The following is a 12941-nucleotide window of genomic DNA, read 5'->3' on the forward strand; positions in this document are numbered from 1 at the left end:
ACCTTGAGTAGCCCAGACTATTGCAGACTTTCTCTGGAGTCAAAGATGTCAACGGTTACCTTGAACTTCCGATCCTTCTGCCCTCCACCTCCCCAGTGCCACCCAAGTATTATGGGCATGTGCCACCATACCCAATTCCTGCTATCTTTGGTTCTTAGATAGAACCCAGGGTCCCCTGCACAAAGGTAACCGCTGTATCATGGAGCTACCTCCCCATTATTAGATTAAATGTGCCTGTACTAGGGTAGGGAGAGAATACACAAATGATGGTCAATGGATGAGACAGGCATTGCCAACAAGACAGGGAGGAGTATATGAAAAGGCTGAGAGAGCCACAGCACGTTGGCTTTCGGTAAGCAGCATTAGGGATGTTGGCTAAGTGTGAGTGGGCGGGGCCGCGGGGCCACGGTCCCAGGTCCCCCGCCCCCCAGGCTGGGCGTGCATTTCTTTTGTCCTGGACTCCAGGACACTGCTGAGGAGCCGGTTGATTACATTCTTTGGAGGAATGAGCTTGTGTTTGGTCTGAATAACTCGGATCATTCCTGCCCTGCGTTGGCAAAGGGCATAAGTGGGTTCTCCCTGTGCAGGATCTACATGTCCCTGACAAGCCCTCCGTGGGCACATCGGGGAGAAGCTGGTGCATTGGGCTGACAGACTGACGGACAATCCTTAGCATTCCACTTAGCCCGTGCTCACTCTTAGCCAGCAGGTAGAGGTGCAAAGGAACCTGGAAAGGGGAGTCCCTGTTTCCTTACACAGATCAGGGGGCCTGGGTTAAACAGAGAGGCAGTGGGAGAGGAGTCAACATCCAGCTATGCTATGCCCTTGGCAATAGCATCCCATCAAACTAAGGCTGCTGAGGACTTAACTTGGCCCATGGCCTCTCTTTCCCCAGATGTCTTTTACAACTTCGACGGCCGACTGCTGGGGACGTGGTCTTTAAGTTTGCAAGGAGCCCTTGCTTCTCCCTTCCAAGAAGGCAGGTCAGGCCAGGAAGCTCTGCAGTGCTACCCACGCAAAGCTGGGAGCTCATGGTGTCAAGCAGACACTGTCCCAAGAGCAATGTGCAGCTCAATTCATTAACCCCAGGAAAACCTTGTGGAGGAAAATGAGCATGGACCTAAATGTCTCTGAATGAAGTTAAAGGGGTTCAGAAGCTGACCCCAAAATCAATCCAGAGGGGCTGGAGAGTTGGCTTTAGCGGTTAAGAGCACTGGCTTAGAGCCCAGTGCGGTGGCATAGGCCAGTAATCCCAGCACTTGGGAGGTATAGGCAGGTGGATATCTGAGTTCAAGGCCAGCCTGGTCTACAGAGCAAGTCCAGGACAGCCAGTGCTATACAGAGAAACCCTGTCTCAAAAAAGCAAAACAAAACAAAACAAAAAACAAAAAGAAGTAGTACTGGCAGCTCTTCTAGAGGACCAGGGTTCAGTTCCCAGCATCCATAAGGCAGCTCACCACTGTCTGTAACTCAAGTTCCAGCAGATTCAACGTCCTCACATAGACATTTTGCCTACATTTTGCATGTAGGCAAAATACCAATGCACATAAAACAAAAATAAATTATTAAAAAGAATTCAATCAGAGCTGCTTTCAGAGCCTCTCAGGTGGGCACTGGTGTCTCTAGCCTGGCCTAGGGGCCAGGGCTGGGGGCTGGGAGGCCGAAGGTGGTGGGCCAAAGGCAAAGGCAGCTGAGGATTCTGAAGAACCACCCAGTACTATCAGTCAAGGGCCTAGAGGAAACCGTCTACCCCAGCTTAGGGGTCAGGGAGGAAGAGCCTTCACCTTACCAGGCAGTGAAACGGGCCTAATCCCCAAGTGAGAAGAGTGCCCAAACCCCTCTGCTTGCCACGCTGTGTTCTCCTCTGATGGAAGGCCCTTTGACCTAAACAGCTTTCCTGCCTGGGAAATTGGTACCTCAGAAAATACCATTTCCCTGCTGGCCGGAGGTCAGGAGCTCATGTCTGGCAGGAACAGGAGCCTCTAAGGCCAGATCCAGCCGGACGAGGTCCCTGGATCCTCTGGGCCTCTCTTCACAGCCTGGGCCTTGTAAGCAATGGAGCCTGTAACAGCTGGTGAGGAGGCAGGGACATTAGACTGGGCAAGGGGGAGCATGCCTCAGCGAGCTGACGCGCGAGGCTAGTCAGGCAGTCCTTGGAGCAGATGACCAGCTGGGGTGGGAGGTGGCAGGTATGTGCTCAGACTTCCTGAAGGGAACGGGGAGAGGAGCAGACAGCTCCCCAGGCCTCGGGCCTCCAGGACAGCTGCAGCCAGGACACGTCCCCGTCACACTTCCCTAGGTCCTTCTATTCTCAGGGCACTTTCCTGACACCAGTGTCTTCCCTCTCTCAGATCTGAGGTTTCTTACTTCAGCTTGATTCCTCCAAAAGGAGGTGACCAGGCGAAGATTGGGGGGAAGCGGTAGGCTGACATTAATCGATAGAAGCGTCTCTGAGCAGTTCATGTGGCCTTATCTCTCTCTCCTTTGGAGAGCGTGTGTCCGCCGGAGTCCGCGGGGTCGGTGATTAATAGGGGCCATCACTCACTGTCCTGGACGGCTGAAAGGCAGCAGGGAGGGGGCGGCCCTCCCCAGAACTGAGATAACAAGCAGCAGGAATAATGAGTGGTGTCACTCCACTTTTCATTTTGATGGAAAGTCATTACGGGAGTCAACGCCAGCGACAAAGAGCCATGAATCAACTGCTCTGCTATGAAATTAAAATCGAATTGCTGGCCACCCCCAGCCCCTATCCTTCCTGGGAAACGGGGATGGGTAGGTGGCTCGGGAGAGGGGTGCTGTCCTGGGGTGGGCTCTACCCAATCCCAGAGCAGGCGGTTATGGGTAGGAAGTGGACAGGCAGCTAGCAAGGGTGACAACTCCTGTCTCCAGCTTGTTTATCAGGCCCTGCCTCCCCAAACCACATTTCCCCCCTGCTTAGAAGGCGAGCTGCGAGTTAAGAGGAAAAAAGAACTTTGCTGGGTCCCACAGGGCTGGCTGACTGCACCCCTGCGCTGCAGGCCGGGGTGGGGCAGCACGAGCCTGCTTACAAGACGGGGCAAAACTGCACTGGCCAGCCCAAAGCCCCTTGCTGAACCATTTAGAAATACTTATGGGATCTGCTACCACCAGACGCAAGGAAAAGTCTCTAACCTGAGGCTCTACAGTAGCCAAAGGCCTCCCGGGTCAAGAATCCAGGAAAACACGTGCCCAGCTTCAACCTCAAGCAGGCTTAGGGAAGTGGTGTACAGGACAGCCAGCAATGAGGAGGCGTTTTCTCCTTTTTTTTTTTTTTTTTTTTAATTAAGCCTTACTTGATAACTAGAAGGAGAAGCTGTGGCTTCAGGCTGACAGGCCACTGAGCCACAGGCCAGGGAACCACTCAAGACAGCTTCTTGCAGAGATCACTGTGAGTGCCAGTGTCTCCTCCATTCTGGGGACACTCCTGCTCACGGCTGTGTCCCCAGGTCTGCCTGGCTTCTTGCTGGTGAGGCCTAGTGACAAGCCCAGGTTGTTCCACCTCCACTTGCAGGCCAGGAAGCAGGGCAGAAGACACAGGGGGAGTGTGTCACAGAGAGGTCCCCATCAGGTTCACGGGACGGCCGCTGTACCTCTTGGAGATGTCAGCTTCAATCTGAGAGACGGAGAGGAGAGTGGGCAGGGAGCAGACAGGCAGGCGCAGGCCTTGGTCTGTGGAAGCTGACCGTCCCTCCACCCCAGCCCCTCACCCTTCCCCAAGAGCAGGCTCCCAGCATGCCTCACCAGCTTCTGCAGTTCTCGGGTCTTCTCCAGCAGCAGGTCCAGCTTGGGTTCCAGAGCGGCCTGCTCCTGAAGTGCCTCCTGCTGCTTCTCCACCATCAGTTCTTTCTTCAAAGCCAACAGCTGTGACTGCTTCAGCTTTTGCTGGAGGAACTCCGTCACTCGGTCCACATACCTGCGCAGGGCATCCCGTGAGGCTGTCTGCATTTAACTGCTGGACTGGGTGAGGCTCAGGAAACCAACTTCCTAGTTGGCCTCTCCTCCCACTCCCCTCACGTCCCTCGGTCCTTTTTCTGGCAAGGAATATAAACCACTCCAGACTCCTGCCCACTTGGGAAGCAGATTCTGTCTACGGCCATGAGTCAACTGACCCTGCCCCCCAAAAAAGCCCTAATCCCAGGGGAAAGCCATGTGCATAGGAAGGTGGAGTCGTGGAAGAGAAAGCAGAGGAGAGCCTGTTCAAGATGGAGACACGCAGTCAGGAAGGCCAACCTCGGTGAGGCCAGAATCATAAAAAGGTGCTGCATTCGGAGACTGGTGAGCCGGCCAGTCAGATGCTGCAGTGTGGACACCAGGCTGAGCATCTTCTCTTTGGTCTGGCCCTGAAGGATAGCAGGAGCCAGCTGGAACTGGCTCACGGACAGGATGTCGGCCTCCTCACTCATCTCTACCGCTCTTTGGGACAAGAAGATCTCAAGCTGAGGAGGGAAAGGGAGTTGGTTCAAACCAAGACAAGAACTCCGAGGCTGAGCCCTCCACAAAGACCTAGATTCTGGAGGAGACAGGCTGTCTCCCTCTCCCCACTGCTGGAGAGGCCGTACCTACAGCGTGGATGCCATAGTGTGGGAGCAGGCGGCAGCTCCCGCAGTGGCTCTAGCCCCCATGCTGCCCCTTCGTCTGCTTAGCCTTAGCTCTCCATCCTTCTTCCCCCATCTACGGTCACACGACCGAAATTCCCAGCTACTCATTTTCTCAAAATGGGCAGGAGAGTGGCAGTGGGGATCACGCCTGGGAAACCCTGGCTTAGGAGAAGTCTAGAAAGGAGATGAGCGACAGCCGTATCTCCAGGATGTAGTATTTATGAGTCAGTTAATCTTGGATGGGTTTGATGAGCTGACACCAAGCCCGACGACCTGGGCTTGATCCTCAAAACCCACAGAGGTGAAGGTGAGAAGCCACCAAAATGACATGCATGGTTGTCCCCTGGTCTCTACCTGTGTGCCGGGTACACATCTGGATGCGTGCACACCCAAGAAATAAGTACAAATTTTAAAGAAGGAAAAAAAAAAATCAATCCTACTGTGTTATGAAAACTGGGTGTCCCCTCCCTCCCTTAGGCTAGAGGGTGTCTCTTCAAGGAGAAAGGGGAAGAAACCAGACAGGCACGGAATTTCCCGGAGGCTTGCTGGATAGCTACGGATAACCTTAAGGTTCTGATCCTCCAGTCTCTATCTCCTGAGTGCTGGGCTGCAGGAGTAATGACTCCACCCCGTTTGCGTGGCACTGGGAATTGAACCCCGAGCTTCCTGGATACTAGGTAGGCAGACACTCTATCAACTGAGCTACACCCCGGCCTTCTTGCTTTCTGAAGATCTGATGTAGGGCGCACTCCTCCTGCTTATCTGCTCTTTCTGCCGGTGTGTAAGCTCCGCAGAGGAGACCTCTGAATGTCTTCACTGCTCCATCTCCACTGTCCGGGTGGAGCCGGGTATACGGTAACCATGAGAACGAACCTAACTTGTCAGGCTCTGCTCCAGGGTGCTGACATTGTCAGTGCCTCCCCACAGCAGCAGGAAAGGCTTAGAAGTGCCGTCACCTGTGTCAGAAGTTGTCACCCAACCCCCCCCAGAAGGCACTACCTCCATGAGCTCATCAATGAACTGATTCCGGGTCTCGGGGTATTCAAGAAGAGTCAGGGCATCAGAGCCCCTAGCAACACCCTCTGGAGCTGCCAGAAAGAAAGGAAGAGACACGGGCATGGAGCTGAGTTCTAGGGAAGGAAGAAGCCCAGGGATTACTAGGGACAGACTCTCTTCACTCAAGCCACCTCTTGGCCCAACCCCAGGGGGAAGGTCGCACTTTCCCACGTGTCTCAGTCCCACTCGGGCCTGGCCTGCAAATTCCCAGGCAAAGCGGGAGGCAGCTGGTGGCAAGAGGAGGAAAAAGTGTCATCCTGCACTGCCCTCTAGTGACACAAGTGGCTGCAACAGCCTCTCTGCAGACTGGGAGGGGGTGGGTCATGTCAGACCTAGAGCCCAACCATCCAACAGGCTACCAAAATGTCTTGGCCCACAATCAGTCTCTAAAACAGAGAGTTGGTGGGTGGGCATTGGGGCGCAGGCCTTTAATTCCAGCACTGGGGAGGCAGAGGCAGACGAATCTCTCTGAGTCTAAGACAAGCCTGGCCTACATAGGCAGTTCCAGGCCAGCCGGAGCTACACAGTGATTCTCCTGTCTCAAAAAACCTTAAACAAAACAACAAAAGGGGGAGCTGAGTTTCCGGACTGTATTTAGCCACCTCTTCTCTATGTCCCTCCATTTACACCCTCGTTAAGATTGCTTTTTACTTTTTTGAGACAGGGCCTCACATAGCCCAGGCCGTCCTAACTCACTGTAGCGAAGCATGACCTTGAACTCCTGCTTCTCCACAGTCCAGCGCTGCAGGGCGCTTACCCTCGGTCCCTGTCTCCAGCACGGTGATCCCCGTAGCAGCAGTGTTGTCGCCCCAGTCTATCCTGTCACCCCCAGCATCCTGGATGGACAGCAGATGCTCGGCAATGTTGTGAATGTTTCCCAGGGAGCCAGGACAGACCAAAGCCCCTGAAAAATCCAACAACCGAACTCTCCGGCCGGGTGAGGTGTACAGCTCCGACGCAGTGGCAAGCGTGGTGGTAGTGGGGGCTTTGGTAGTGCCACCCGCCCTCCTGACTAGTGAGGTACTTGGCTCCCCACACCCCAAGCCCCAGCAGAAAAGAGGTGCACACTGGCGCCTCACTTTTGTAACCAGCCCCCTCAGGAGGCGTCTGGCCTCGCAATGTGAAGTGCCCCAGATACAGATGCTTTTCTATGGCTGAAGCAGGACCACCCAGAGAGACAGATCTGACCTTGCAGTCTGATTCCAGGGAGATACCCCAGTCTATTCCAGGGCTCTCGGCAGAGACGCCAGAGTCAGAAACGGCCTCCACCCCAAAGTCACCCCAGTCGATCTAAGAAGCAAAAACGATGTTAGCGCAGACCAGGTGGGTGAACAAAGGCAAAAGGAGTTTGTCTTTCTATAGGTCTCAGCGTTGTGTGGAAAGTCACAGTCAACCACATGACTTCCAAGCTCCCACGAAAGGGCTGTTTCACTGAAAGACACCCCCCCCCCCCCGCCCCAGGTCAATGTGAGCCAGGGGGCTGAGGCTTCTAGCATCTATCCCAAGAAACCAGGGAGGGAAAGGGCTTTCCGGTCCTCCTACCCACGCCTCATTCCCAGGGCCTTCCTCATTCCTTGCTATGGGAATTCATGTCAGGGCTTGGACCCTGTGTGCGTGGGAAGCAGTTCCCCCTTGGGTCCTCCCGGGGGCCTGTCTTACCTCATCTTCCTGCACCTGCTCAGGAGGTTCCTCCAGCTGTGGCCGCTCCACCACAGAGGGCTCCGTCCCCGTCCTCCACTCATACACCGTTGAGTTTCCCCGCTTCTGCACGTACCGCAGCATGGGCAACACCTGCTCTGCGGGGCTGCAACACAGCACAGTGACTGCCTCTGCCTCCCATGACTGCCTGGGAAACGAGCACCGGCCCTGTCCTGCACCACATGGTCCCAGGGGGCAGGGAAAGCACCCTTCGCTCAGGGGTGGTGGAGATGCTCCTCACCTGTCACATACAAACTCCACACAAGCCTGGTACAGGTCGATGGCTTCCCCCAGGGCCCGGGCTCCCGTCCCTATCTCAGCCAGCTGACTTGGCAGGTCCTTCACCAGGGCCAGGAGCTCTCTTCTGACATTGTCACCCTAGAGTTGAGGGGAGGGAAAGGTTAGGTCACGCGTGGTGGGAGGTGGACACCATCAGATCAAAGGCGAGACTGCAGAGAGGTGAGACGCTGACCCAGGATGGGCAGAGTCCAGTTGAGAGGGAAGCCCGGAAGCCACGGAGGACCACAGCCAGGCCCGGACTCCCGCCCGCTCACCGTGATGCCGTACTGCTTGCACGAGTGGTAGAACTGCTCCCGCATCTCAGCGGCCCCCGCCTGGCCCTCTTCCTCCTTGCGGCTGTATTCCTGTTGCAGCTGCTGGCACTTGGCAATCTGCTTCTTCAGCGAGGGGATCTCGTAGTTGACATTCCGAACCAGAAGGCTGGAGAGTTCCACTGAGGAGGGCCCGGGAAATTTACTGTAGGACGGACAGCCTTGCCCTGAGGTGCACAGATACCCTAGCATGGCGAAGGAGGTGGGGTGTGGGGGACTGGCTGCTCAGCCTCTCCCTTCCTAGCTGTGGGACCTGGGACAAGTTACTTTACCCGACTGCTTCAATCCTTAGCTGCCAGACGGATCCACGGCTTCACTGTGTGGCTCATATAAAACACAGAAGCCCTTGCACTGAAGTGCTTGGTATATACTGGTTATTACAACTATTTACTACCCAGATGCACACCCGAACTACAACCAGGCCATTAATTGCTCTCTCAGGCTTCCAATATGGCCTCCAGGATGACCCATACCTCTTCTGCCTCCCGAGGAACAGGAATGCTGAGAGGATGGGGGCAGGACCTCCGCAAGAGTCAGACAGGGCAGAGACCTGTCTGCTCAGTTGGGCACACACATGTTCACTGCCTGCCTGCCTCTCCTCCTCCCCCAGCACTTGCAGAACTGTTTCTCACACCTACAGTCGGGAAACATCTGGACTGCACTCCATTTCCTTCCCTGCTCCCTGTAAGCTTGGTGCTTCAGAACCCCAGGAGCAGGCGACCCCATGGATGCTGAGGGCCACTTTAGGGTCACTTTACCCAAGTAGGTGTTGTCCTTCTCGTACAGGCCTATGATCTCCTGCCAGTCCTGAGAAGAGCAGAGAGAGGAAGTCAGCCAGAGGAGCAGCAGCAGCTCCCTTACAGCCGGTTCCTGCAGAGGAGGCTGCCCCAGGCTTCCTAGCACAGCACACTCTACCTCCTCGCCTTCCTCCAGCTTTGATGCTGGCTGGACCACCCACATGATTCTCAGGCGGTGATACCTAACAGTGATCCCCAAAGGTCAAAGCACATAAGCCCAGGGGACAAAGAATGCTCAGAAAATGCACTACGCAGGCCGCTTTGACCCGCTCATCAGTGAGACTAGAGAGGCAAGGGCTGGGTGTCCCCAAGTGCACAATACTGGTTCTTGACCACACTTGCCTTCATCCGCTGTGAAGAGTAGCGGCCAAAGATATTTTTGGTGGAGGCCTCGGTCCCCTTAAGAATGTCCACTATTCTTAGGCAGTGGAAGTAATGAATGTCTAAAAGGCAAGAATGGAGACTTTTAGAATTTCACCGTCCTTCCTGTCCTCTGGCTACTGCAGGAGGCTGACCCCTGTGCTTTGCTGCCAGTTACTTTGGCGTGGGAGAAACCAGCATCTACAACCCAGAAAAACACTCTCTGGCTCTGCGGTCAGCCCTGCTGGCTCAACAAGGGAATGGCTCCAGGAAGGAAGAGGCTCTGAGTGACGTGGCTCCGAATCACTCACAGGATCCAGAGAGCAGCTGGGCAATCTCCTGGCTCTCTGGCATGTCCTGGATGGCAGCGTTGATCTTCTCCCGGATGGTCAGTACCAGGCTTTGCCATTTCAGGCTGCAGTGTCTTCTGTCCACCAGCCAATCTGTGTGAGAAGCAGCCAGTCACTGCGGTCTGCCAGACCGCCAACTCCCCATCAGGAACTCACTAGTGTCACAAGCTGGATATTGAACAAAAGTCTTTGTATCGGCTGAGGTATCGGAGGGAGGAACGGGAAGATGAAAAGACAGACTCAGAGAGATGCTTGGGCTAAACAGACTCCGGCGCCCTGACTTTATCCCCAGTGTGAGTTTTACAGAGCAACCGCCTTAACACAGGGATAAAGAAAAACTTTTAATTGGTCCTGACATGAAAGTGCCACTTTTGACCATTCTAAATTCTCCGTAATATTTTGCTTCTAACGGGTAATTATATCTTTCTTGTTGACAGAGGGTGCTGCTCAACTTCCATTTCCTCGGGGCTGGGATTAACCACAACAATGGAAAACACAAGGTGGTTATGCAAAGTACCGGATGAAGAACAACGGCAAAGCCCCTAAACCTAACACCTACAGCGTCCTAAGGACTGGATAATGCTAGTTGCTGGTCTCATGTTTTTTTGATTTTTTTTTTTTTTTTTTGAGACAGGGTTTCTCTGTGTAGCTGTCCTGGAACTCAGTCTGTAGACCAGGCTGGCCTCAAACTCACAGAAAGTAATTTCATTTTAATAAAAATGAGTATAAAATGGCAGTTGGGGTGGAATAAATGCTCAGTGAATGGTTCTTCTCATGACTTGAGGACAAGCTCACACCCCACGGTAGATTCATAGAGTTTCCACACACTATGAATGCATGGTGCCTCGTGCCTGTAATCCTGGAGATTGGGAGGCTAAGGCAGAGGATTCACCAGTACCCATCAAAGGACTAAATGCTCCCTCTCATCGTGGTAAAATTAAAAAGATGGATTTGTTGACAAATCTGTCAACTGGTCAATCACCTGACGCCACAACAGTATCTGAGATTCTGTCTCTGCTGTGTTCCTCTTAAAATTGTCAGAAAGAGGCCAGGATGTGGCAGCACAGGCCTTTAATCCCAGCTCTCAGGGAGGCAGAGGCAGGCAGATCTCTGTAAGTTCGAGGCTAGCCTGGTCTACAAAGTGAATCCAGGACAGAAAAACCCTGTCTTGAAAAACAACAACAACAAAAATGTCAGAAAGAAAAATTGTGGATGTCAGAATTCCTACAAAAGGGCTGAGGGAGTCAAACACTCTCGTAAGGACATGATTAACAATGGACTGGTGAATCCAGTATCTATTTCAAGTGCCAGGAACTGTGCACATGTGCACAGAAGTGATAGAATGAGGGACATAAACCAGATACAGAGATGGCCTGGCCTTTCACTAAAAGTTCTTCTTGTCTTTCTGTCTTTTTCTTTTGAGATAGGGTCTCCATGGAGTCCTGGCTGTCCTGAAGCTTGCTACGTAGACCAGCACGGCTTCTGCCATGACTAAAGGCTTTTTTTTTTTTTTTTAATGCCTGAGTGTTCCTGGTTACCCTAGTACTTGCTATGTAAACCAGGCTGTCTGAGAACTGCCAGCAATCCTCCAGCCTCGGCTTCTCAAGCGACATGGTTACCAGCACGAGCCACTGTGCCTCTGTGCCACTGTGACTTTCGGAGACCTTCTCCGAAAAGTCAAAGGGAGAGAGAAACTTTCTCGAGCGGGAGGGGTTTTCCCGCCTCCCCCCCCCCCCCAAATAACGCAAAAAGCAGGAAGACAGCGCTTAACAGACTTAGGTTCCAAATGGACGTAACTGACCATCTCTACCGCTAGCCCACTCTGTGCCTGAGTAAGAGCTGATAATACGTTATAAATGTTAAACGTAGAAAACGGAGCCAGTACAGACGGTGGGACCAGAGCGAGGAGGGCACCACGGCCCGGATTCTCCCAGCTCCGGCTGCTGGTGACGGGGGGCCAACTAGCAGGCCTCCCCCGTCGGGCGACCGCGCGGGGGCGCCCTCTCCTACCGAGCAGCTTGCTGGTCTGGATGTCGATGGGCACGTGCTGATGGTCCTGGTGGGAAACACACAACCGGGAAGGGAGGAGGTAGTGAACGCGGGAAGGCGACGTGCCTCGCGCGCGCTCGTCTCGCGCACCCAACCGCCACCCCGCGGGGCCAGAGCGTCCGGCTGAGGTCGGGAGGGGGGTGGAGCAGGCGGGACAGGGACTCCCAGAAAAGAGGCAGTTTCTCCAGCTCGGGTCCTCACACCTGCATCCTTTCTCCACTTCCGCTTCCGGCCGGAGACCCCGGCCCAGCCCAGCACCAATCCTGAGTCCCTGTGCGTGAGCCTCAGTTGAGCTACAGACCGGCCTCCTTCCGCCACGTCGTCGCCTTCGGCGGAGCCAATCCGAGGACACGCTCCGCCCCCTGCCGAAAGCCCCTCCCACCAACGCGTTCTGAATGGCTGAGTACCTGAGGGGCGGGAGAACAGCGAACAGCCAATGGGAGAGAGAGGCGGGCTCGGGCCCGGGAAGCTCCTGGAAGGGCTGTGGCGCTTGCGCGGTGCAGTAGGGGGCGCCCAAGAGCCGATGTAGGCGGCCTTCTCCCAGGCCCGGCGCGGAGCCCCCTGCCGGAGAACAAACCAGTCCGCGGACAGGGTCCTAGCGCCGTCTCGATGGAGGCTTCAGGAGTAGTTCAAAGTCCTTTCTTCCCGCTTTTTCTCCCTTGAGGCTCTTGTCACGTTTTGTCCTCCCGTTTCTGATAAATACGGGCTTTGAGCATCGGATTCTCGTTGGGCGATTAGGACAGGGACTGGAGAGGAGGAAACACTTGCATTGGCGCGTTAGAGGAAAAGCTGCAAAGGGAAGGCTGATGTGTGGAAAGGGTGTTCCCGGTGGAAATAAACTTTAGAGGCCACAGACTGCAAGAGAAGTTCAGGAAAGACAGGCAGGAGAGACTGGCGGCGTTCGCCAGAGACATGCAACGGTCCCTTGTTTAAAAATTTCGACGAATTTCCAGAGGACACCACACAGGTTTGTTTCCCGCCTGCGGCTGATCTCGGACCCACCTCTACGCAGTAAAAGGTTTAGGGGCAGGGAATGACTCGAGAGCAGGCTGTAAAAATGTAAGGCTCCTATCAAGAGTGTTTCATTAAGGAACTTGGACTTCAGCCCTGCAGACAGAGAGGAACCACTGAAGGGTTTGGTACAAGGAAGGACACGAACATATTGGCTGTAAGGATGGGTTAATGGGAGATAAGAATGGAGACAGGGCCAGGCGCCTTGGCGCAGGCCTGTCATCCCAGCAGTAGGGAAGGCAGAGGCAGAACTCTGTGAGTTCGAGGCCAGCCTGGTCTAGTCCCTGGAAAGGCAGGGCTACCAGAAACCCTGTCAAAAAAAAAAAAAAAAAAAAAGCACACACGAAAGATGGCACTTAAGTGTTGAGACAGTGATGCAGGGTGCAGAGCCTG

At 54.3% G+C, this 12941-nt stretch overlaps 1 protein-coding gene across 1 annotated transcript; it reads right to left on the minus strand.

The window, feature by feature from the left end:
• Positions 1-3273: 3273 nt before the first annotated feature.
• Cdk5rap3 (CDK5 regulatory subunit associated protein 3) lies at positions 3274-11871 on the minus strand. The gene is made up of 14 exons (XM_055620197.1): positions 11741-11871; positions 11499-11544; positions 9450-9581; positions 9121-9221; positions 8740-8788; positions 7925-8103; positions 7612-7748; positions 7332-7476; positions 6861-6962; positions 6430-6508; positions 5616-5704; positions 4249-4454; positions 3760-3931; positions 3274-3631 (listed from the first exon to the last, which is right to left on the minus strand). Exons 1-14 carry the CDS (start codon positions 11744-11746, stop codon positions 3566-3568), a joined length of 1509 nt encoding a protein of 502 aa, XP_055476172.1. The 5' UTR covers positions 11747-11871; the 3' UTR covers positions 3274-3565.
• Between the last annotated feature and the right edge of the window lie 1070 nt (positions 11872-12941).

This window comes from Psammomys obesus, unplaced genomic scaffold, assembly GCF_907164565.1.
Source record: "Psammomys obesus unplaced genomic scaffold, mPsaObe1.curated_primary_1811, whole genome shotgun sequence".
NCBI lineage: Eukaryota > Metazoa > Chordata > Mammalia > Rodentia > Muridae > Psammomys > Psammomys obesus.

Coding starts and splice junctions, on each gene's coding strand:
- Cdk5rap3 (XM_055620197.1), bottom strand. Junction 7,477..7,611: donor GTGGAGTTTGTATGTGACAG/GTGAGGAGCATC, acceptor GCTGTGTTGCAG/CCCCGCAGAGCAGGTGTTGC. Junction 6,963..7,331: donor AGCAGGTGCAGGAAGATGAG/GTAAGACAGGCC, acceptor TTTGCTTCTTAG/ATCGACTGGGGTGACTTTGG.